At 40.5% G+C, this 25,507-nt stretch overlaps 1 protein-coding gene across 3 annotated transcripts in view; it reads right to left on the bottom strand.

The window, feature by feature from the left end:
• Positions 1-24,224, bottom strand: part of REV1 (REV1 DNA directed polymerase) — a 60,124-nt gene extending 35,900 nt beyond the window's left edge. For 2 of the 3 annotated variants that reach the window (XM_060233830.1, XM_060233831.1), the window contains exons 1-5: positions 23,531-24,224; positions 20,486-20,623; positions 7,848-7,911; positions 7,188-7,320; positions 6,322-6,490 (exon numbers count right to left, since the gene is read on the bottom strand). In XM_060233830.1, coding sequence (XP_060089813.1) covers positions 6,322-6,490; positions 7,188-7,320; positions 7,848-7,911; positions 20,486-20,502 — 383 coding nt within the window. In that variant the 5' untranslated portion in view covers positions 20,503-20,623; positions 23,531-24,224. The remainder of the gene's footprint in view (positions 1-6,321; positions 6,491-7,187; positions 7,321-7,847; positions 7,912-20,485; positions 20,624-23,530) is intronic. The other variant, XM_060233832.1, reaches the window with a different exon arrangement.
• Positions 24,225-25,507: the final 1,283 nt, after the last annotated feature.

Below are 25,507 nucleotides of genomic sequence, written 5' to 3'. Positions count from 1 at the left end.
TCAAAGCCTCTTTAGGGACCCCCAGTTAATTGCACAGCTCTTTGAATCCTGACCCAAACTGTTAAGAAATGGAATGCAATAAAATTAGATAAACCATAATTTTCAGACAATAACTCTCAACCATTCCTGAATAAAAGCATTTTTATGGTATAAAAAATGAACAAGGTTCAACAAACTGGAGAGCGAAACTTTTTGGAATTTTTCTGCAAGTCAGGGACAGAGAACGACCATTGGGTACTTACCATGAGGGGTCCTTCTCCTTTGAGGATAGTAGGACACCTTGTGGGTGATTCCCAACCCATCAGTAGGGAGGCAAGACTAAATTTTCAAATTCCTGTTTCCGTTGGGAGTCACCCTCAACTCAGTTCGGCAACTCCTGCAAGCAGTAGGAACCTTTCTTCCAACTCAAAAAATATAACTGATATAACCATTAGAACTAGAATAAGGCAACGAAAACAGGACAGCAATAGATAGCATAGTTGAAAAAACAGGGTAACAGGAGTATTTACACTTTCTTGAGAACCTATAACTTGAGTTTTTCTCTCTGTTTCTGCTTCATATAAATATTTTTAAATATCTGATGCACGTCGATGGCAAGAATTAAAGGGTAGGGCCAAGGTGTCCTACTATCCTCAGAGAAGAAGGACCCCTCACGGTAAGTACCCAATGGCCGTTCTCCCTCTGAGGCGTAGGACACCTTGGGGGATATCTTAAAAGCAGTGTCCCTAGATAGTGGGAGGGATTTCACCATCAGCGTCCCTCAAAATATGTTGCAGCACTTTTCTTCCAAATGCGGCATCAGCAAAATCATATGCATTAATTTTGTATTGCCTGATAAAGGTTGAGACTGATGACCACGTAGCCGCTCTGCATATTTCCTCTACAAATGCCGTTAGATAAGACTGCATTTGCTGCTGCGCTTCTCACAGAGTGAGCTATCAAACCTTGTGGTGGCAGAAGTTTTTGAGCTTTATAGGCCTCAGTAATACATAAACATAGTGATTTGCTAATGGCAGCATTAAACATTCTTTTGCCTGTGTGTGGTGGAGATATATTTATGAACAGAATCTGTTATGCAGCAGCCCTTGGTTCTCCCAATAAAACATCTTAGAGCCCGTCTGACATCCAGTTTATGCCACAACTTCTCTTTGGGATGTATCGGATGTGGACAAAATGAGGGTAAGTAGATCTCTCAAGCCCTATGAAAACTAGAGTCCACCTTTGGTCTAAATGTGGGATCTGTTCTGAGGACCATCTTGTCCTTGTGGAAGATACATAAATCCTTGTGGACTGAAAGCACTCCCAATTCAGATATTCTTCTGGCAGAAGTTATGGCCACCAGAAATATAACCTTCATTCTAAGGAATGACAAGGAAATCTCTTTTATAGGCTCAAAAGGCGATTTTGTTAATGCAGTGAGCACCGTGTTTAATTTCCAAGTAAGAAATCTGTACGACTGGGGAGGGAGAGAAAGAGTGGCACCTCTCAAAAACCTAGTGATATGAAGATGTCTATTAAGCACATTTTTGCCATCTAAATTTAATACAGAAGCAAGTGCTTCCACTTGACGATGAAGTGTAGCTGCTTTGAACCCTGAATCCAAGCCATCCTGAAGAAATTGTAGAATTTCTTTCACCCTAGGTTTCAAAAGGTTGGTCTTTTTTCTTCTGCCCCAGCAGACGAACGCTTTCCAGGTCACATTATATATACGGACCACAGAAGGCCTTCGAGAAGCTAACATTGTTCGTGTCACCTGATCCGAGTATCCCAGATTTAGCAACTTTGACTTCTCAATTTCCATGCGGTCAAATGAAACCATTCCGGGCGCGGATGACATATCAGCCCTTGATACAGCATGTCTTCTGATACTGGCAAGGTTAGCGGAAGATCTGTTGATAACTCTTGAAGATCTGCAAGCCAGAGATGTCTTGGCCACTATAGAGCTACCACTATTATCTCGGCTTGAAGTAGTCTGATTCTCCTTATCAGCCTTGGTAAGAGTGGAATTGGTGGAAAAGCAAATAGTAAGGTCTGTGGCCACTTGGCTGTTAATGAGTTTCTGGCCTCCACTTTTGGATGAAAAAAGCATGTGAAAAAGCGCTTCAGTTTGTTGTTGTACAGAGATGCAAACAGATCTACTTCTGGTTGGCCGAAGTGATCCACTATCATCTGGAATACGCTGTGCTTCAATGCCCATTCTCCCTGACGTATTTGCTGACGACTGAGCCAATCTGCTTGAATATTGGTACATGTTCCACTCTTATCGAAGCTATGTGAAATTGTGCCCAATTTAGCTGACGAGTCGCTTCCTTGAGAAGAAGAGTAGACTTGGATCGTCCTTGTCTGTTTATGTTTGCTTTCACAGAAACATTTTCCATTCTGACTAATATGTGGCAGTTGTCGATCCCTGCAGCAAAATGGATCAACGCTAGTCTGATGGCCCTCAGTTCCAAAACATTGATCGGAAGCTTGGACTCCTCTTGGTTCCAGGTGCCCTGGACTGGAACATTGAAGCATGTGGCTCCCCAGCCTGATAGATTGGCATCGGTATATATTTGGATCCATTCTCCTATCCAAAACCGTTTTCCCTGACTCAGGTTGGAAGTCTGTCCACCAGCGTAGGTCCATCTTTAGTTTCAGTGGAACCCTCAATGAACAGTCCATCTTCTTTGAGATGCGGTATTGGTAGGGTCGTAAGAAGTTCTAGAGTGGTCTGGAATAGAACTTGCCCCATTGGATGACATCTATTATTGCAATCATTAAGCCTTGTAGCGCTGCTAACGACATTAGAGCTGAGTTCTTGCTCTGAATCACTGCTGCAGTTGCTTCCCTTATCTTTTGTGCCTTGTGAAATGGTAGAACTAGGTGATTCTGTAATGTGTCTATTATAATTCCCAGGTGTTCTAGGCTCCAGTGAACTCTTGTGACTGTTGATTTTGAATCTGTTACTCTGCAGAATCTGGATGGCCTTGTTGGTGTCCAACTGTGCTCTTTCCAACGTTGGCACTCTTATAAGGTTGTCGTCTAAGTAAGGGTGAATGTGAATACCCTGTTCCCTCAGCAGGACTAAGGTGACCAATACTTTGATGAACACCCTCAGAGCTGATGATAGGCCAAACGGTAGTGCTCCAAAGTGCATATGATGGTTGAGATAGCAAAATCGAAGGAACCTTATGTGACCCACAAAGACTGGTATATGTAGGTACGCCTTCGTGAGATCTATTGAAGTTAATAGTTCTCATGGTTGTAGGGCTTCTGTTACCGAACGCAGTGTTTCCATTCAAAACTTCTTTGACAGGATGAATGTATTCGGATAGTTTAGATCTAACACTGCTCTTCAGTCACCTGATCTTTTCGGCACTGTAAAAAATATCGAATAAATTCCTTTCTTCTGTTCTTCCGGAGGAACAGGCTCTCTTGCCCTTATTTCTAAAATATGTTGAATTGCTTGAATTGTGCAATCTCTTTTTACTGGATTTGTATGACTTGGTGAGCAGACAAAGTGGTTGCGTGGTATTTGACTGAATTCTATTTTGTAAACGTCGGAGACTATCTCTTTGCACCAAGCGTCCATTGTTTAATTCTGCCACTGATGTTGAAAATGGAAGAGGCGCACTTCGACTGGAATTATATCATAGTCACGCTTTGTTTGGTTTGTTGTCTCTGTCCGATCTTTCTGTCTGTTTGCCTCCACACTTGTTGAATCTGTTCAAGGTGTTGCAATGAAAGGGCTGTTTATTGGAATTCCAGGCTCCTCTTCTATTGTCTTGTCTAAACCGGGGTAACGTGTGTTGCGCATGAAAGGAAGATTGAAACCCCTGTCTGTTGTCTTGACAACGGAAAAACTTGGGCATAGCCTTCTTCTTGTCTTTAGTATCTACTAGTATTTTATCTAAGTCTTGGCTGAAGAGGTGTCCTCCATGAAATGAATAAGACATCACAATATTTTTAGAATGTGTGTCTGCCAACCACACTCTCAACCAAACAGAACGTCTGGCTGCCATTGATGAAGCAATAGCTCTGGCAGCGAAGATCATGGAGTCCAGGGAGGAGTCTGCCAGGAAGGATACAGCCTTTAAGACTCAACTGGTCCCTTCCACATGCGATGGTCTTCCTCTGGGATCCTTGAGATAATTTTCCTCATCCATACAATTGAAGCTCTTGCCACCATGGACTCTATTTGCCGATTCCTTAAACGCCATAGCAGAGGCTTCATGTGCCCTTCGTGAGGCAAACTCTGTCTTGTCAATATGATCTTTTAGTGTGCCTTGGCTGTCTTCCGACACCAGATCAAATCTCTGAAGAGCTGCAATTGGAGCATCAACTAAAGGAATCTGCAAGAAATTGTTAGTAAAGGAATATAACTGGTAGAGCTTTTTTAGAAATCCTGGGTACTGTTTATTAGCAAATGGTTTTCTCCATTCTGCTCTGATCTGCCTTTCAAAATACTTTGGAAATGGAAAAGCCTTGGCATAGGATGCCCTTTGTGGAAAAAATTCCATATCCCCTTCCTTACGTTTTACTTTTGATTTTCCAGCTTCCTCCTCCTCTTCCTCAACATCTGAGGCGCCGCATGAATACGGCAATAACGGGGAGACCCGCATAAGCCTCTCTTGGGTCTTGTCGGCTCCACTAACCCTCTGTTCGCTTAAGGGCTCGCACTCCCTGCAGGAGAGGAAGCAGTCATCCTCAGAGTGCCTCATTCGCAGGAGCCCACGACGATCTCAAGGCCCATTAGAAGTACTGGGCACAAAATGGCAGTTGGGACGCCCGAAGGCGACTCCCAGCCAGGGAGAGGAAATATTGAAGGTTTGTCAGAGGAAAAGATAAGAGGGAGGATTAGACAATAGAACAGTACGATGAGTAGATAGGTAACAAAGGATCAAGAAATTGAGTAAAAGTAGAAGTATCTAGAGGAAGAGAATAACAGTAGCAGATGATCCTATATTCAATGCTCTCCCTACAGAGGCAGGTAAAGAACTGAGCTGAGGGTGACTCCCAATGGAAACAGGAAGTTGAAAATTTAGTCCTGCCTCCCTACTGATGGGTTGCGAATCACCCACAAGGTGTCCTACGCCTCAGAGGGAGAAAAACTTTTATCCTATTACACTACCAGTTAATAGTTTTCCTTGCTTCAAATGTACTTTCTCAAAAAATATTGCCACAATATTATTGCAGTTCTTCTTTCCTAGAGAATTAGTCTCCTGTCTGATATTTGACCTATGTTGTTCAATCTTGGGTTTATGGATTCAAATGGCATCACTTTTACACCTCCCTTCTGGATCACCAGTATGTTCTCTGAGGGTTTCTTCTGCCATATAAGCAGCCAAGTCCCTGTTATGTAGAAGAGGGATGTAATCACACATGGTCTAGGGAAATGTGCTGGCAAATCAGAGCAATACTAATATTCTTTATGATGTATTTCCCATCTAACTTCAAGCTATACGCTAACAAGAGGCTTGGCAAAGGATCAAAAGCCGGTACATGCTGCAATTAAGAGAACTACAGTAAGATCACATTACCCAATTAGAAAAACAAGAACTTGTTAGCAGCTACATGATCAGGTTTCTATGGGAATGGTGTAATCAGATCTGTTACAATGGGGACAGTCTCAACTACAGATCATTTGTTTTTTTGAATTGTCCAGTACAATCCAAATATCATTTCAGTAAAACAACTGCTATATTCTAAGAATGCAAATAATCCAGAAATTTTAACTCCTGAAAGGTATAACAGTGATACAGTAAATGGATTTTCTTGGCTAACTAAAAATCCAAAACCATCATTTTAAAACTGTCACATTATTTCAGTTATGGTTTTCTTAATAGTTCTTGTGTATTACAAAACACATAGTCAAAAATGTTACCAGCAAAATTAAACATTGTTTTTAATTCTCACACCTAAGTAAAGCATCTATAATAAACTCAAAAAACACAAAATCAAATGCTTATCAATGAAATTTTGATCATTTCTGCCCTTGTACCTTACACCTTCCGGTCATAAAATTAATTTACGTTCATCAGCTACATTGTGGATCAACTGCCTGAGCTTCCTTGATTGACTGACTGAAGCTGACCTTGCTATTCACTTCACAGACTACCCTTCAATATTTTACACTCAATTCCCACTATAGTTCATCAGTACTTTCTATACAGAACTATAGGATAGTAAATATTTTATGTGAGCACGATCACACAGTATTTTAACAGCAAATTAAATATTTGACACTGTTGTTTTTAGCTCTTTTTCATGGTATCAGTTCTCAATTTTATAACATTTTAATCATCATCATAATCCTAATCATAATTCTCTAGGATTCACCTTTCTGTTATCCATTCTGGTCGAACCACTTTTTCCCCTTTGAGTTCTTTTATTTTGGCATTTGGAAGATTTGTTGCAATAATGTGCGTTGTTTTGGATCTAGAATAATACACATGATATTGCCCTCCATGCAACATCATTAGCCTTCTTAGTTCATCAGCTGAAGGATCTGAAATAGATTTACTACATTAAAACATGCTGCACACTTAAATATGTTGTTTTCTACTACAACTGTTGGTTCTAATCCAATTTTACTAAAACAACCACTTAAGAGTTGGTGCTGTAAATCAGCATCAGAATTTTAGTTAATGATCTGTCTTTTGACCAATTAATTATATCTAAGTAAATATATATATTACTAAAATATCAAGAGGCACTTTCCTAAGATAGTTAAGTTCAAAATAACACTTGATACTGATTTCTTTCATATTGTAAGTCATCATGAACCACAAGGCAGGATACAAATGTTTTAATAAATAAAGCCTTCAATCACTTTTACATTGTCTATTATGTAATATACCACTTCCAAAAAAGAGCAATATACCTTTAACTCTCAACTCATCAACAAATGACAGCTAATCTATAGATTAACTAGTAAAACACAGCCAGAGACTTAAAACTGAGACTAAAGTTCTAAATATTATACAAGAATCTTTTATACAAAGAGGTCTATGCATGAAACTTTAGGAGGATTCTTTGCATAATGTATATAAGTGTGAATTCAGTTCACTACATGGGTTAAGAAACAGCCTGGCTAGCTCTCCCCTGACAAACAAAGTTCAGGCTACAATAAGAAGGTGGTTAAAGCTCTGGCCTACCTGCCTCTTTGAGATAACCTGAACAGTTTAAAAGAATAAAAATATCACCTGTAAAGCCATTGACATAGATAGCTACTCCACTGAAGATACTGGATGAAGTTCCATCTTTTTGATGTTGTATAGCTGCATCTGAATGGAACTGATCTTCCAGTTTTTGTACCTTGGCAGATATATATCCTCCCTTGGATTTAAATAGAATACATTTTTAGATGTTAAACAGTTAGTAAATACTCACTTTGACTATTCTGTGTATAATTATAGATGACAAGATCAAATGCATTACAATTAAAATTTTAATTAAAATTACAATGCTATACTAAGCAGAGTTACTCCCATATAACCTCAAATTACTCATAAGGGTGTAACTGCACTCAGAATTACACTGTTAATAGATTTAGTTTGGCAATCCACTTGTACACATCTTTTAAACTGAATAATCACATGAGCATTTTGTAAGTAATGGCTGTCCAACTTAAACTACTTCTGAAAAAAAACCCAGACACACAAGATCAACACAGCAGTTTTCTATGCCAAAGGCAAAACAGCACAGCCTTCATAATATAGATAATGTACAGGTAGAAATAAAGCAAGTGTGTTAAAGAAATCTATTTGTTAGATCCACTTATCAATTCCAGAAAAAAAGCATTCAATTTTCAAAGAATTACATTTGTAAATACTTTGTGTCAAAAGATTTCATGCTGAACATACCCATGTCGCCCAGCCATCTCTCTCACTGGCTCGTTTTCTCCATCCACCTGGCTTCATAATGAGGCTTTTAATCAGGGAGGAAAAAAAAATACAAGGGTTCATTTTCGGAATTGCTGTTGTTATATCTGAAATTGTACCTTGTAATGCCTAATCATTCTCTCTCTTCAGTTTCTCAGCAGGAACAACCAAAGGTGTGAATTGAGTGCAGCCCTTTTGTCTTCACATAGCAATGCAACTGATGTACCCACTATCCTTGCACAATGTATTAACTCAAACACAAGTAAAATATTTTTTAGAAAACTCAAACCTAATTTTATCTCTGTTTCACTGAAGTATATTCAGGATCTTAGATGTCATTCACTAATATATTGGCAAAGTCTTGCCAAAGTTTCTCACTTAGCTGCACTGCACCAAAACAGTAGCAAATATACTGGTATTTAAGGGCTGGAGGAGATAGAAGCAGTGTCCTCTCTACCAGCAATATTGTTTTGTCCAGTATCCTACCCCTGCTGTTGTCTCATCTCCTATAGATACCAGGGGGCATGAATCTCTACTTGAAGTAGCTCAGAAGTACATATAAGTTGGCAGACAAACACATTCTATATCAGTGTTTACCAATGCACTACCCAAGAGCATCATGGTGCCTCCGGTACTCAGGGCAGGTGGGGGTCACCTTGATCAGCTGTGTGATGGTCAGTAGACAGAGGACAGAGGCAGGGTGTGTGGTGTAAGGAGTTTTTCACTACCTGCCTGGCATTTCTCCACCCCCAATGTGGAACAGGGTAAGGTATAAATGAGGTAAATAAAAAATACAGCTAAAGACAAGTGCATGGAAAAGAGAGATGGAAGTTGTGAAAGATTATCAGGAGGAGGGGAAAAAGGAAAGAGTGTGGGAAGGGGGACAGATAGGAAAGTGAAGTGCCCCCTGCATATCCTTCCAGGTTCTCCATTGTGCAACTGAGCCACAGTTTTCCCAGGCAAGGTAACCCACAGGGACCTGTGAAGGGCATTTCATTTACCCTTCTCCCCCATTATTTTTTCTTTTCCATCTCAGAAAGCTCCTAAGCCTCCTTTTCCTGCTTCTTTCTCTCCTTCCCACCTCCAAGTCAATCTATTTTTAACTGACCCCCTATCTTCAGCTTTCCTGCCTCTTCCAGAAGTCTTTCTTTATTTGGGAATACTAGGGATAGTTGCATGGTAGATAACCTGCAAGTGCTTGGGAACCCAAAGTAGTTTATATCATTCTCGTCTCTTCCATTTTATTCTCACATCAACACTATAGCAGTTGAGTTAGGCTGAAAAGCTGTAACTGACTTAAGGTCACCGAGTGAACTTCCATGCTAGCGTTGTGGTGCAAATCTGGGTCTTCTAGATCCTAGTCTGAAACTTTTTTTTCTTCAACAACTTTTATGATTATAGTCATATAGTTACAACAGTAATCAATGTTGCTATATATTACAAGGTAAATAATTTTTAAATAAAACCATTCAGAAATAAATCAAGTCTTTGTATACAGAGTTGTGCGGTATAACATTATGATCTACTAAGTATGCTATTACAGGGTACCATAACTCAATTATTTTCTTTTCGTATGCAATAGGTGAGACATAACGAATTGAATAAGCAAGCTTACATAATATAAAATAATCCCAAATTTTCTTTCTCCAGCACTAGTCTGAAACTCTAACCAGTATACCACACTAGCTTTCATGGGACAGATTATTATTACTCTTGATCACCCCATCCGGCTCTGGGTGATTTATTTACCTTAAATTTATATCCTACCCTCTCCACAGACAGACTCAGGGCGGCTAGCAATCAGATGAAAACATTACAATACTAACAGAACAAAGGTGCACCTTTAAGACCAACAAAGTTTTACTTATTTATTGACTCCTACTTTGTTCTGTTCAGACCAACACAGCTGCCCATTTGGATCTAATACTAAAATCACTAAACTTAAACAGTAATAAAATCACTAAAATACAAACATTGTGGTGCTACTCAAAATAAACAGGCAGGTTCAAAGCCATTCTTCAGCAGGTAATTTCAAGTTCATATTAGTTCCATAAGGTTATTAGTTCTTCTAACCATTGACGGTCTTTAAAATATTACAGTTTCTCATTGTTGGTATTGCTCAGTCACTACATACAACACACTATAAAATAAAAATCCTTTAAACAGTATAATTAAAACATTTTATAAGCCCCTAGCGGCACCCTACTACTTCTACAATACCATAGGCATCATATCAAGGAGGGGGACCAAGGGTGCCAACTGGGTAACTGTCACTGTTCTTAATTGAAAGCCTGGTGGAACATCTCTGCCTTACAGGCCCTGCAGAACTGTAAAAAGTCCTGTGGGGCCCTGATACATCTGGCAGAGAGTTCCACCAGGCTGGGGTCAGGATCAAAAAAGTCCTGGCATGTGTTAAGGACAGTCAGACCTCTTCAGAGCCAGGGATCATTAGCAAGTTGCTGCCAGCAGAGTGCAAGCCTCTTCTAGGGAGATAGCGGAGGAGACAGTCCTGCAGATACATCAGTCCCTGACCACTCAAGGCCTTAAAGGTCAACACCAGAACCTTGAATCTGACTCAGTACTCAACTGGATGCTGTTGAACAGCAGCAAGCAGCCAGGCCTGGGTGAATCATGCAATGCTGGTGATAGCAACTGCTGGTGGTTGCTGCCTGATCTAATGAGTCCTTTCTCATAGGCCAAAAGAGCCCTAAAAAAGGTCCTGTCTCTCCACCCTCACACTTTTTAATGACAGAAACCAAGGCTTGATACTTTGCAATACTGTTGTAGTTGGCTAGGAAACCCCATACTGAACAACACTTTGGGCATTCCTTCTTAAAGCTACAGGCACTGATTCTATTATGGAGAGAAGAAGAGGAGACTGGATTTACACCCCACCCTTCACTTGGAGTTTCAGAGCAGTTTACAATCTCCTTTCCCTTCCTCTCCCCACAAGAGATACCCTGTGGCAATACTCCCTCTAAGCTGTGGAGTATTGTGAGCAAAAATTATACTTGGTAAGCTACTGGCATTAAAATTGTGAGCTACTTCATAAATTAGCTTGCTTTGGGGCCATTTTTCCTGGGCTAAGTCAAAAATATGTGAGCTGGAGGCTAAAAACTGTGAGCTAGCTCACACTAATTCAGCTTAGACGGAACACTGCCTATGGGGTAGGGGGGACTGACAGAGCTCTTTCAAGAGCTGCTCCTGAGAGACCTGTAACTGTCCCAAAATCACCCAGCAGCTACTTGTAGAGGGGTGAGGAATCAAACTCGGCTCTCCCTCAAAGGAGGTGCAGGTTAAGATACAATGTTTTAGATTTTTCTGCAAACCTCAGGCTTTTTCAAATTTGTAGAAAGAACTGTCTGGCTTACAAGTTTTGCTTCAGTTGAAGCTTCGAAGTTGTTTTCAATGGTAACCCTTTGCAAAGCATATTGCAATGGTAAAGCCTCTAAATTACTGATACATGGATTCAAAGTAGGAACTGGGGTGTGCACAAAAAAGAACGACTTTCCAGATTCAGGTCCATTGGACCCCCAAAATATTGGTATTTCCTGATATTCCCAAATCCCAGTATCTGATACTGGGATTATTTAAACCCAAATTTATTCAGCACTTAAAAGGAGGCTGACAGAAGGAAACATGGAGACCAGAAGAAACAATATTGCTATTGTGTTTCTTGCAAGAAAGGGATGGGAAGAACAGCAGTAGATGGTGCCTCTTGAAGCTGGAAGAACAGTGTAGGTCTGAGGAAAAATGCCTTGATGGTGATAGCAGCAAAAAACAAACAAACAAACAAACAAAAACCAGGTTGGAGAGCTGCACAGAAAGTGTCCAGGGGGTGCATGTGGTCTGTGGGTTGCAGGTTGGGGACCCCTGATTTAAGCCATTCCAAAGTACATCCCTTGTTACCTACTTCTATCATCAATCACCTCAACATGGTTGCTTGGAACACCATATCAAAGACTGCTAGTAAACTCAGTAAGAACAATGAAATATAACCCTTGTCTATATTTGAACAGAGACCACTGCCTCTGTCTCATAACCAGACTGAACAGGATCAAGGACAGAGTGACATTCAGGAGTTGCACTGTGAATAGGTCAAGGAATGCAAAGTGAAAGAACATACAGCAGATAGAAGAACTATCACAAACTGTAATGAGCATTTAGTCACTGGAATTGTAGCTGCTCCTCAATATATATCACATCCTGTGTCTTTACAAACTATGAGAGAGTCATTCAAAACATGCTGCACAAAGGATGTTCCCCATGTCCCTTTTAATGAAGACCACAAACAAGAGATACAGCAACTAGTAGAAAGTCAGCTGGTGCTCTCTGAGGTTGGTACATTCCTGCCTTAGAAGGGCTCCTGTGTCTTTTAAACATACATTTTAAATTGATCTAACAATTACCTATCTACCCAGCATGGATATAGAGAGATGTAGAAAGCTGTAATTGTAGCTTCATTATTCACAAGGAAGCTCTTATAGTACACAAAGTTCTATAGGAACAAAAAGGGACATTCCTTTTGATTCTGTAAAGCCACATTCCATCATTAATACTGTTCAATGTGAGATATGACATTTTCAGACATCTGTCAGCTTTCATCCTAGTTAGTGCAGGCCTCAACAAAGTTTTTCTGGACCTGGGAGCCAGCCAAAAAATGATAGAGCCCAGATGCACCCATACTGAATGCAAATTTTCTCTGTTATAAGTATGCCATTCTAATTTATAAATGGGGTTGCCAACTTGATCCAGAGAAAGATGTCCAGTCCCTTTCAGAGATGCAAAACGTTTACAGAAAATTTCCAGAAATTCTGAAGAACTTGGCAACCCTAAATCCAGCAGGTCAAGTCCTATTCTAAAAGTTTGGAATATTAGTCACTTGTAAAGACCAGTGAATTTACTGCAGCTGGCCCAAGGCTGTGGAACGTATTCTTGAGATATACAGAGTTGCTTCTTTTTCATCTTCTTTCATAATGGACGCAAAATATTTTTGTACGTGTGAGGACATACTCCTGAAAAGGCAGAGAGCGGGGGACAAAAACTTTCCTCAAAATGGACACACATCCTTTTCCAGTTCTGCTCCATCTCCATTTCCTTTCCTCTCTCCCTGTCATCTTCCTTGTCTTAAATTTAGACTGTTACCTCCTTGAGGCAAGTACTTGCCTTCTAGCACTGTGTCAAGCATCAGGCACATTGATTGGTTTGTATAATAAAAACTTACCACTTGACACACTGAATGTAAACAAACTGGACCTAAACTAATGAGTTCCAGTGGGATAGCTGTGTTAAAGTTTGTGTCAACAAAAACAACACTACCTAAAAGACATGTATTGCAGCATAAACGTTGACAGAGTCAATCCTCTTTTGTTAAGCTAATATTGTAAGGCAGACCAACTGCCACTATTTACCTGCTACAGAACTAGAATAAATGTAAAAGAAAAATTACCCAAGAATTAGTCTTTTCGACTCAAGCATGGAATCCTGGGCAGGGGTATGTGAACAGTTTTCAAAACAGGAGTCCCCACTTCACTGATTCAGAAAATATGGATAACAGTCCTGTGTATGTAACTAGTGCACCAAGCCTGAATACAGAACTACCCACAAACTATTATTTGTGCTCTGAATGGTTCAAGTATCACTAAAAGACTTGTTGCTTCCTCTCCACCAGGCCAGGTTCCTCCAAGTCTTAGGGGAACTGTCTCTTATTTTTGGCAACCCACCAAGCACAGCTACCGGTCAGCCTTCACCCCTCTCCCAGGAGACAGAAGTAATTCCCTACAAAGGCAAAGAAGAGCCAGTAGCTATTTGCAGCACTACTCATACCCTTGCAACAAGAGGCTAGTTCTGCACTGCATTCCTTTAAAGGGCTTTACCCCTTCCCTTCAAACTAACAGTTTACAAGTGGGGTGGGGTTTGCAATGGTAACCCAGCACCTGAAATTGTAAATGTCTAGATTAGGAGACTGTCAGCTTCAACTGCCATCAACCTCCCAAACTGTAGCCACAGTAAGAGCAGTGGAATTTCCACAACCATCTTACCCATAGTTTTATCACTAGAGCACTAGCAAGCATGTGTGTGAGAGATATTCACTTTAATGAATGAGGTTTTCTTCTTTCACATGATATACAACATTCCAATGAGGTGATCAAGACCACCTCTAACACTTCCTGAACCCTGATTTCTTCACCATTATCTGAAAGATTTCCTACATCATGGAATTTCTCTTCACCACACCTCCATCCCTCTAATCAAAAGGTTTGTCTGAATTCATTTTTATTCCTTGGCATGCTCATCTTCATCTGAAGCCACAATTTCTCTTCAATTTCTGTTCACCTCAGTACCAGAATGTATTGCATTCCACTCTGTTTTATGCCCTGGGCTTCAGCTCCCTCAATTTATTCAGTTCTACCTTGCATGGCAGATTATAAGAACATAGTCCAGCATCCTGTCTCACACAGTGGCCAACCAGTTCCTCTGGACACTCAACAAGAGGGCATGAAGGCCAAGGCCTTCTCCTGATGTTGCTTCCTGGCTTTGGGATTCAGTGCCTCTGAGTATGGAGGTTCCCCTCCGTCACCATGGCTAGCAGCCATCAAGAGACTCAATCCTCCAATAATCTATCTAATCCCCCTTTCAAACTGTTTGTTCCTGTAGCCATCACTATGTCCCCTGGCAGCAAATTTCACATTTTTATCACTGTATAAAGTAGTATTTCTTTTTGTCTGGTCTGAATCTACTGCTCATTAGCTTAATTGGATGCTCCTGAGTTCTAGTATTTTGGGAGAAAGAGAAAAAGTGCACTTTGTCAAGTATCTCCATCCCATGTATAATTGTATAACCGTCTATCATGTCCCTCTTTCGTTGTCTCTTTTCCAACTGAAAAGTCCCAGACTCTTCAGCCTTTCCTCATAGGGAAGATGCTCCACTCCCCCTAATCATCCTGGTTGCCATCCTCTGTACATCCAGTTCTGCGATGTCCTTTTTGAGATATGGTGACCAGAAGTGTACACAATATTCCAAAGGAGACTGCATCATAGATCTATACAGAGCATTACAATAAACTGTTTTATTCTCAATTCCTTTTCTAATAATTCCTAACACAGAGTTTGCTTTTTATACTGCCTGGGCTGACACTTTCACTGAGCTATCCACTATGACTCTGAGATCTTCTTCCCTCTCAGATGCAGCAAGTTCAGATCCCATTAGCCTATAGCTGAAGTTGTTGTTTTTTTGTTCCAATGTGCATCACCTTACACTTACCAACACACTGAACTTCATGTGACACACTGTTGCCCACTCAACCAGTTTGTGGAGGTCATCTTGGAACTCTTCACAGTCAACCTTGGTTTTCACAATCCTGAGTAATTGTGTCATCTGCAAACTTGGCCACTACACTACTCACACCTAGTTTCAGATTATTTATGATTAAATAGTATTGGCCACAGTAACGATCCTTGTGAGACCTTATTTCCCTCCAACTTTTTCTTAGGTTCTTGCTCTGAACTTGGCATGCATTCCTTTTGGAAATTACATTTGTTTATGCAGTTCTGAAAATACTAGCTCCTTAGATACTTGGTTAACATTCTAACATTCAGTACTACTGGTATTTGCATACTTGATAATATTCTGACTGCTTAAGAGTACTTCATCTTCTACTCAATGAACTCCCTCTGTTTTCAATAAAGCTAGGTGTCAGTTTTCTTTCCAGTCTTGCTTAGAATCCCCACCACTGTCATATATTCCTAAATTAGAATGCAGCTGTTTTAGTCCAGAATTGGACATGCTTTTATCAAGCCAAATATTGAAACCTAAGAAAGCAGCTTTGGAACAGAAGTGGGAGATGGTTCCTACACTATTTTAGCGTGGAACCAGGAAGCAGATTGGAACTGCTTGTATCAACATACATCTAACATACAAATCACCAGACTAAACACGACAGTGGAATGCAGAGAGAAATAACCTAATTTGATGCACTACACTATCATTTAAGGTATTGGTGTCCTGGCTGTGATTTATGTAATTCTTAGGAAAGCCAAGATAGATTGCTGACCATTTTCATTTAGGAAGCATCAAAATAATAAATGAAAATGTTTATTTTGGTTAACAATTTAAACTGTACTTTTTGTGATGATTTAAAATAATCTACCCTACCACACCTTTAAAACTTTCACCCTTAAAGAACTAACAGAATTCTGAAGACTTCTAATCAATTTGTGTAATTATCACTTGAATTTAAGGATACAGCCAAACATTTATCAGCTACCAATGACTGTCTTATTTCCTTTATTACTTCACTAGAAATCAAACTTTTTCTATTACCATTGAAAAATGGGTAAATTATTATTTCCTCCGGGGCTTCTAACAAAAAAAAAGTCAGTCATGTCACAACCTGCCTGATATTAATCCCCTGTGAAGCCAAGTAATATGAGTAACATAAACATGAAGTTTGTCCATAGAAGTAATCTTAGGAACTCTAAAGCAGAAGATTTACTATATACTACAGATACTCTGCAAGAGATCAATCTCAATACTACAATTTTTCATATAATATACAGCCCCATGGTGAAGAGTGGTTAAGCTGCAGTATTGCAGTCCGAGCTCTCTAAACACGACCTGAGTTCGATCCCAGCATAAGCTGGGTTCCGGTAGCTGACTCAAGGTCGACTCAGCCTTCTATCCTTCTGAGGTCAGTAAAATGAATACCCAGCTTGCTAGGGGGAAAGTGTAGATGACTGGGGAAGGCAATGACAAACCACCCCGTAAAAAGTCTACCGTGAAAATGTTGTGATGCGACATCACCCCGGAGTTGGGAATGACTGGTGCTTGCACTACCTTTACCTTTTACTCTACAATAACAAAAATAAGCTGTCTCATTTTCTCTTAATCATAGCAATTTTTACTTTGGTTATTATTCAAAGTATTTATAATTTTATCTTAATCTCTGTATTTATACAACTCTGTGAGGTAAATCAGACTGAAAGATATGAAAATAGATTCCTTTCACTTTATCCCAGAACTCTGCATTACCTTTCTCCAATACTGTTATTATTCTATTTGACACTTCCCTTTAGTTTCCCACAGATGCCTTGTAGAAACTACACACGCAAACCTTTGGCTTTTGAAAGCATTCGCATTTTGTCACCCAAACATGTGTTGTCCCAATCTTCCTGACTGTTCACAAAGCATTTGGTATGATGAATGGGGCTAACAGCTGCCCTGGCAATACTGTGAAGGGCACAAGAATCCATTTTGTCCTCATTTTGTTCATGGCTCTGCTGCTAAGTGCCTGAATGCAATAAGAGAATATAAGAGCTCATATTTCATCCCAAGCCCTGCTACACTCAATTATACTGCATGTCAATCAACAGCATTCCCATCCACACTGACAGGATCATTTTCTCAATTTCCTTTTATTTTCATATTCAATCTACCATTAGTTATACACTTTTTGTGTACTACATAGAAAAACCCTCTTTGAGTCATTTGCAAAAACTTGAGATGACACATATGGTCATCTCTTATCAGAATTACTGCAACTTTTCTTCAGTGGATGGTTCCTTACCACCCCTTAGGCCCCTCACCCAGAACTGCTATCTAAATGAACCACCTCTCTTGTTCACTTAAGACTATCTGAATCCTTTCTTGAAATGTCCACACTAGATTGCCATTTCCCATAATCCTTGTCTTTACAGTCCTTCACGGTCTCACTTTGCCAACACTTATTTTCCATGACTGCTGCTTCACATTCTCCATGTGTACCAATCTCAGCACTTCCCCATGACTTCTGCTCTCTTAAGTTATTCTACCCATTTTTTGGACCTCTCCAAAATTACTATATACTGTCACCTCATTCTTTCAGATCCCTTATCAAAGCACACCTTTCAAAGACTCTGCTCAATCTCTCATTCCGTGGACCAAACAAAATGAAGCTTAAGTATTTATAACTTTATTGGCTCACATGCATCCTTTGTTACCATGACCAACCCTTCTCTTCTCCCTTTTTATTGTCTACTTTTTGGCTTACATTAGTTTGTAAAGTATAATGTAAACTGACAGCACTCTGAAAATACTAATATATTATCACGGAAACAAGAGAGAATAGTGTCTAGAGACACAATCTATTTAGAAACAATAATAAATATTCTCACTATTCTGCACTGGGATATAAAGGAAGTATTAAGTCTGGGTCAATTTTTTAAGGCCTACCTTATGGCTTAATATAAGCCTCAGCATACGCAGCTGAAATACAATCTGATCTATGAGCAAAGTTTATTTTTCCTAAAGCCATTACTTTGCTATTAAGGGAATTTACAAGTGACTTTCACTGAAAACAAAAACTGGGTTATGAGTCTCATAATGCTGTACATTAAAGATTTTGGTATTCTTTCCTTGTGGACACGTACAGATTCAGATATTCTTTGATTGTAGTATAATACTAAATATTAAAATACTACTGACTAATGAGCACACAACTAAGAAAGCAGCTCGCACCACAATTCTTGACATGTCTTACAATTAATATTTTTACAACACATTAGTGAAAGGTAATTTGAAAATAAAAGCTTTCCCAAAATATTAATCCCATGAGATATTTGGGGATATTTCAAATATTTCACTGAAGATGTCATCACCAGTTATAGAAAATAGCTAATGACAGAGCACACCAGGTTTAGATGATGCTCTATACTGAATATTATTGGTACCAGACATCACTTTCAAAACAGAAACATGGAATTGGAAGGTACCTCTGGGGTTATCTAGTCCAACCCTCTGCACAATGCAAGAAATGCACATATACCTTCCCTCCACACCCAGTGACACTTGCTCCATGCCCCAAAGACTGCCAAAACAAAAAACAAAAAAAGCCAACCCTCCAGGATCCCTGGTACCTACTTAGGCTCATCTTTCTGAACTTGGGAAATAGTGCATTAACAAAAAACATCTTTTATTGAAATATCCATCGTTTCAACAAAAAGCCCCCCTTTTTTTCCTTAAAGTATACATAAAGAAATTTTTCTTACAAGGATGCTATAGTTTCTCTGTTCTCAAACTATTCCACAAGAGCAGGACCCATGTGTCTTGTGAAAACTGCAGCAACTTCTCCCCCTTTCCATTATAGCCCAATTACATACTTAAAATTATTCAGTCAGTGCATCCAATCACATACTTAAAACTACAATGAAGCATGCACAATTAATATTATCAATGTTCAAAAATTTGGATTTCTGCAGTGTATGGGATTTTTAAATTAATATCCAAAAGCCCTAGCATAGATTTGACTATGAACACTGAAAGCTCTCACAGATGCTTCTTGTCAAGCACCACTGCATTTGAACCCTGACTCACAAGGTTATCATTATAATAGTATACATTACACACCAACATAAGAACAACCCCGATTTCCCCCCAAGCTTCAGTACAGATTGTATCAGTGAATGAGTAGAACCGGAAACCATAACACATGAAGAAGTTCCCACTGGATAATATGTATAACTCCCATCCTGACTGAAAGGATTTTTTAGGCTTTAATTTTTGCTCTGGTTGGCAACAAAGAACTCTGCATCCCAAATGGGTACAGTAATGTCATCTTTGGAAGAGACTTGACCCATATCAGCCTCCAGTACTGTTTTTACAATCAGAAATTCTTTCCCCATAAGAAATATGAGGCCTAAAAGAATTTTTTTCTCCTGAATATGAAAGCCAAATCTCACCTAGATCTAGTCAGTCATTACAAATTGTAAAAAAACCAAAGCAAAAATATTTAGATAAGGAAGGATTTCCTGAGGATTACATAGATTTTAATATCTGGTGCCATTAGAACAGACTCCTGTCAGTCTAGTGCATATTTATTGTCATCAGCAATTAAATACAGCATTCCTGCAATTTCATGTCTGAGCTTCAAAATATTTACAATAATATCACATAGTTCTGGCAACTTATTATTAGTGAGTTAACTGCTTTATTCTGAAATCATTATGTTGGTTAACAAGAACAGTGCCAGTCTTTGTGTTGAGTCAAAGAATCAACACAAGAAGAGTTCAGTTAGCCCCTAAGCCATATAATAGTTCTCTTTAAATAATGCCAGCTTTTAACTTCCTCCCTGATAGAGTGCCACAATGTTGCTTGGCTCCTCAGTGTTAGTGCAACATTTAGAGCAGCTTTCCATTTTCCAGAAGAAAAAAAGTAGTTTGTTCCCATATTGGCTATACTCTGATGTAGTAGTGAAATTAGTTACATATCATATTATTTATTAAATAATAATAAATGCACAAATATTTATGCTTTATTACACACTTTTAACAGTACTACTTTATATAGCACAATTTGACATAAGGTGCTGATTTTCACACTGCACTATGGACACATCTTGCAAGTTAAGAACTATCAACCACCTAATGCAGATGTGTTAAGGACACTGAGGAAAAGAGCCACTGACCTAAGGCATATAGCAAGGTTCAAACAAGAGATTTCTTGATTTGTAGCTCAATAGCTCCTAGACTATGTTATGCCTTTCCTACTGCAAAAGCCTATTCATCTTTCTTTTCTACAATTATTTTAATATCCTTGCACAGTGCATGATACTAGTCAGTGTAGACATAATGCTTACCCATGCTTACCCATGGCTTAGCATCATTTGTTGCCTTAACCCTGGTTCATATTCAGTGGTAGCTGATGCCTCCCCATAAGTGCGGGTGTTACAAGTCCAAGCATCCTGCTGAGTCACTTCAACCAGCAGAGCCTGGCAGGTCCAAGCCCTGTGGACCAAGAGACAGAAACACTCTATATATCAAAAGGTGTACAACTATTGCAGTATTCTAAGTCCCATGGCACCAAGCAATACTATCCACAAATGATACCAGACCCCATAGACTAATATAACCCAAGTACAACTGTGCCATAATCAGAAAATAATGGCAAGTAGATATCTCAAGAAAGTGAGCCAAACCAATAAACTGTACATGGCACACATGACATGCATTATGTGAGCAAAGAAAAAAGGCATTCTAGAAAACATATTTTAGAAACAGGGTAACATCAGCAAAGCCTGGCAGATGATAACATAAAAGTTTCTCTCTCATGCATGACAAGACTCATACAACCAACACATATCTCCCTCTCCGAATATCCAATGCTGGAAACAACAGAGGAAGATTACTACTTGAAGTCCTGTTTTTAGCTGTCCAGAAGCATTTGTCTGGCTACCATTGCAAACAGAGTGCAGGATAAGATGATAACAAGTAACTTGCAAAAAACAACTGGATAAAAGACAGACTTACAGATTTAGCCCAAACTCACAAACCAGCCCTTTAACCCCACATTTGAGATGCATTACAACATCCATTTCACATGTAACTATTCAGTTAATTTCTGACACATATCTCAACCTAAATCGATTATCTTCAATTTATTATACCAAATATCTGACACATATCTCAACCTAAATCGATTATCTTCAATTTGTTATACCAAATGAATTTTCCACGCAGCACTATCTCCTGTAAAAATAACAATTTTTCCTTTCAAAAGGATGTTTTTCTTATCCATATCAAGGACAAAGAAAGTTTCCTCCTGCCCCAATGTCCTGGAAGGTTAAATGTTCCCCCAGGATTTTTTTAATGCTGTGATTTCTAATGTCCATTTATTTTTTGCATCCCCCTGGACTGAATCCTCCTGGACCAAATTGAGGCCTAGTTTTCCTGTTTCATTACCAATACTATCCTTCTGCATATCACACCTAATCCAATCAGCCTGTTGTCATTCACCTCCAGCAATGAGTACAACTTATATTTTTGCAAGGAGAGACTGGAAAGAAGGAAACACTCTTAACCTTAGTTTGCTTGGTGCTGATAATCATAGTTAGTGCAAATTTGATTTGCAAATCCACTCCACATCACCAATTTAACTCCTAGTTTGTAGCTAATATTTAACTATAGCTTAACTTTCCAGACATTAGAAAACCATGGTTAAGCACAGGACTGCTATAACTCAGCTGAAATAAATACTTTTTAGATTAAGGCAGTACAAGGGTTGGGTCTTTCCATGCACACTGATGGGCAATAGATACATTTCTTGAAAGGAAATTGCTTTGAAAATGCCTTCCACCCAGAGTTAAGCAGTAACACCAACCAACATCTATGTGAACTCTGAGTAGACTTCAAGCTAAGAGAACCCATGTAAGAACTATACCTTTTCCCTTTAAAAACACTGAATAAACCTAACCTAGAGCAAAGGAAATTCAATTATCATCAAGCTCCTTTCCTTTTACAGCAACATATCTTTATTATCACCTCTATCTCCCATAAACTTGTGCTCTTCACATTAAGTAGCTTATTGTTTTTCTCCTAACAGTTCAAGGAATCCTATGCATACAGGTGTACTTGCAAGTTCACCTCCCCTGAATAAAGCAGGCTTGCATCTGGGTAAATATAATCAAATTGTAAAGGCCTAATTCCCCAAGTACGCTTACTAAAAACATTCAATGGTACTTCCAAGTAATTGTGTTCAGGAAAAAGCTAAAAGACTGATCAGCAAAAAAATTCCCCAAATACACTATACGTGGAAGTCCTACTTGTTGCCACATGAGTTGGCACATCACAACAGACAAAAATACTTAATAATCCTGAATTATCTTCAAATAAAGGTTTTCATTAAGAGACTTTCGTAGTAACCACTTCCAGCACATCAGTATTTGCAATGTGCTAAACAGGTAAGAGATGTAAGACAGAATATTATGTGAATAAAAGAAAAGGCCAATGGATAAGAAGTTGACACCACAAGGAAAGTCAAGATGGCAACTGTTGTGTTCCTTTTAAAGCTGTAAAACTGAAATGAGAGAACAGCTTTTAAATAAGTTAGAAGGATTGACTTATTCGAGAAAATATAAAGATAATGTCAATAAAACTCTAAAAGAATAATCTGTCTACTCAGTTATTTAATACAATTTCAAGATGGGGAAGTCCAGGCATCAGAGGTATAATGACAATGATCATTTTTCTTTCCCCAGCACGCCTTTTCAGTACTGGACTAACGTAACTTAAAAAGAAAAGTGGGGAGGGGGCGCCGAGGAAAAATACTCTCAGAATCAGTGGTACTTCCCTGGCCGTAATTTAAAAATAAAATAAAATCCAGCAGCCCCACTTCCATAAGCGCTGCAAGCAATATATCCGAACTGCCCACCACTGCTCAGAGAACGCAGAGTTTACAGTCGAGCATGAGAGGACGCTGCAGACAGCTGCAGTGATGGAAAGCTGCACAACCCGCCATGGTTTCCTGAACGTGTGCTGGGTTCAGACAATTGTCCGGAACTGAGGACAGCAGCAGCAAAGCCCAGCTCGGCACCTTTTCAAGAGACCGTTTCTGTGCGGAGCCAGAAGAGGCACGCAGGAGCGCCGCCCTCCACCTCTCCGACACGGGTGTGAGCATGTTGTGTCTGAAGCGGAGGCCCCATGTGACACCCTCGTTACAGCTACAGAAACCCTCGCCGAGGGGCCGCCTGACAAGCCGCCTTCTGTTACATAACGCCACAGCAGCGCCGCGGGTGCCAGGCGGGAGAACAAGCCTCGGGCCCGGCACTGCTGCGGGGCCTCTCTCGGTGCGGGTTTCACTTGTTCCGCTCGCTCCAAGAAGGGAGTTAAGGGAAGCCGTCGCTATCGCGCTCTCACCTTTCGTCACGTCCCGGGCGTCACCGCCGTCTGCCCTGGCGGGCCGTGTGGAAGCAGCTTCACATCGCGACCCCTCACGCAGCCCCAGTCGCGGCTGCCGCTCCCGCCGCCACCGCCACAGCAGCAGCGCTCACTTCAGCAAACGCCTCGCCTCTCTTCACCTCGCCGCTCCTCCCCCGACCTTCCTTTCCTTCAGAACGCCGCGTCACTTAAGGCGCGCGCGGAAAGTCTCGCGCCACCAACCGCCTCCCTGCTTTTTTTTTTTTTTTGCTCGTTAGACAAACTCTCGCTCTCAGCCAGCCAGCTGTCTTTTGCCCTGAGGCGGCGCCCACTAGTGGCGCGCGCCACCAACGAAGTCGCGTGGCCAATAGCAGTAACCGCTAGCAAAAGAGATTTTTTTATATTACACAAACGCTTACACACACCAGCAAAAAAAAACAAAAAAACACTTCCCTATCTCACGTGACGTCTGGTGAAGGGAGGACAATCTTCCTTCGCTTTTTGTCTCTCTCTCTTTAATCTCTCCCCCGCCCTCCGCTCCGCCGGCTGCGGCGGACTCGTCGGAGGCGGGAAAAAGAGCCGCTTTCGAGCGCCCTCTGAAGGGAGAGAGGCGTCCTCGTTGTTGCTGGGGGGCGGAGAGCGCGGCTGGCTTCAATCACAGAAGCTGAAAGGGATGGGAGTGGAGGAGGGGAAGGGATAGCCCTGCTGCTGCGCTGAGGGAGTGCTATATATAGACAAGACGGCTATAGATACACACGCATGCACGGGGCCCTAGCGCAGCTCCGACGAACTGCAAGCTGGAAATAGTCCTGTTGCTTGTTTAATTCATGTCGCGCTGACTTCGGGAACGGCACCTGCCTTTCCTGAGGCTGGCAGAAGCTACGAGGCAGCGCGCACGAATTGGCTCACACACGCAAAAGCTTGTCGCAGCGCACCCAGCAACACATAATGGCGAAACTGGGTTTTTTGTTTTTTAAACCGTGCAGTGTTTTGCCTGCACAGACTTATTCCCACTCACGTCATACACACGCATATGTTTTCGCCTCAGCTGCCTTCCATTCACAGGTATAGGCACAGCAACCTTTTTTCCGCTCGCTTTCATACACAGGGTGGTATGCCGCACCTCGGAAGTGTGTCCACATAGGCACAAGTCCCTTCACACACGTGTTTTCCACATGTGTAAAGAAATACAGAGGCTTTCCCCTTCCCAACTGGTATTATAGAAATAGTATATGAATCAGGCAGATCTGAAGGCCCTCGCAAAAAGGCTTGATCTCTTTCCTCCCTAAAGGAAGTAATAATCTTTTGGCAGAGCAAGAATGGTTTCTGTGGCTGCCCTGTTCTGATGAAGGCTGCCAGACCAGCTGAGCAGTCTCTGCGTCGTCTACTTCCGTTCATTCAGACAACAGGGGAATGCTGTATCATTCAGGTCGGCGGGCTTTCTCCTGATCAAGTTCTAATTGTGATAGTGTTCAAAATGTCAGGCTTCCGTTTTTCTTTTTGTTGTTGTGGAGAATGTGAATTGCTTTTAGCAACCAGGCAAAGTGATATAGAAATCCAGTCATCACAAATGCCAACTTGGCTTGCTGCTCCAGTAATTACATAAGCAGCAAAACAGAAATTAGCAAGATCGCATCTCAGAGGAGTATGTGCTTCTCATTCCAGTACATTTTATTTATTTTTCCGCACAGAAACTAAGCAGCTTACAATAAAGAGTTTCATGTGATTTTTTTTTTTAACCAAACAACATTTTTTCCTGCTGTTGATGTCACAGGGCAGTCCTAGGTGTGAAGTTACTCCAAGCTAAACCCTTGTTTCTTTTCCTAGCACTGAATCTATGTGTGAGGTAGGACAGTATGCTGTTGGGAGGTGGTATCTTTGTTATGGTAACTGGGATGGTAAAGTTTATTTAGACTAATTAGCAGCTTTACGGGTTTTGAAGCAGGAGGAACTGGAGGGTGAACCCTTTAAAGCCCA

Source organism: Heteronotia binoei, chromosome 3, assembly GCF_032191835.1.
Source record: "Heteronotia binoei isolate CCM8104 ecotype False Entrance Well chromosome 3, APGP_CSIRO_Hbin_v1, whole genome shotgun sequence".
NCBI classification, from domain to species: Eukaryota; Metazoa; Chordata; class Lepidosauria; order Squamata; family Gekkonidae; genus Heteronotia; species Heteronotia binoei.
The sequence above is the reverse complement of the archived record's forward strand: the minus strand, read 5'-3'. Positions and strand labels throughout refer to the sequence as shown.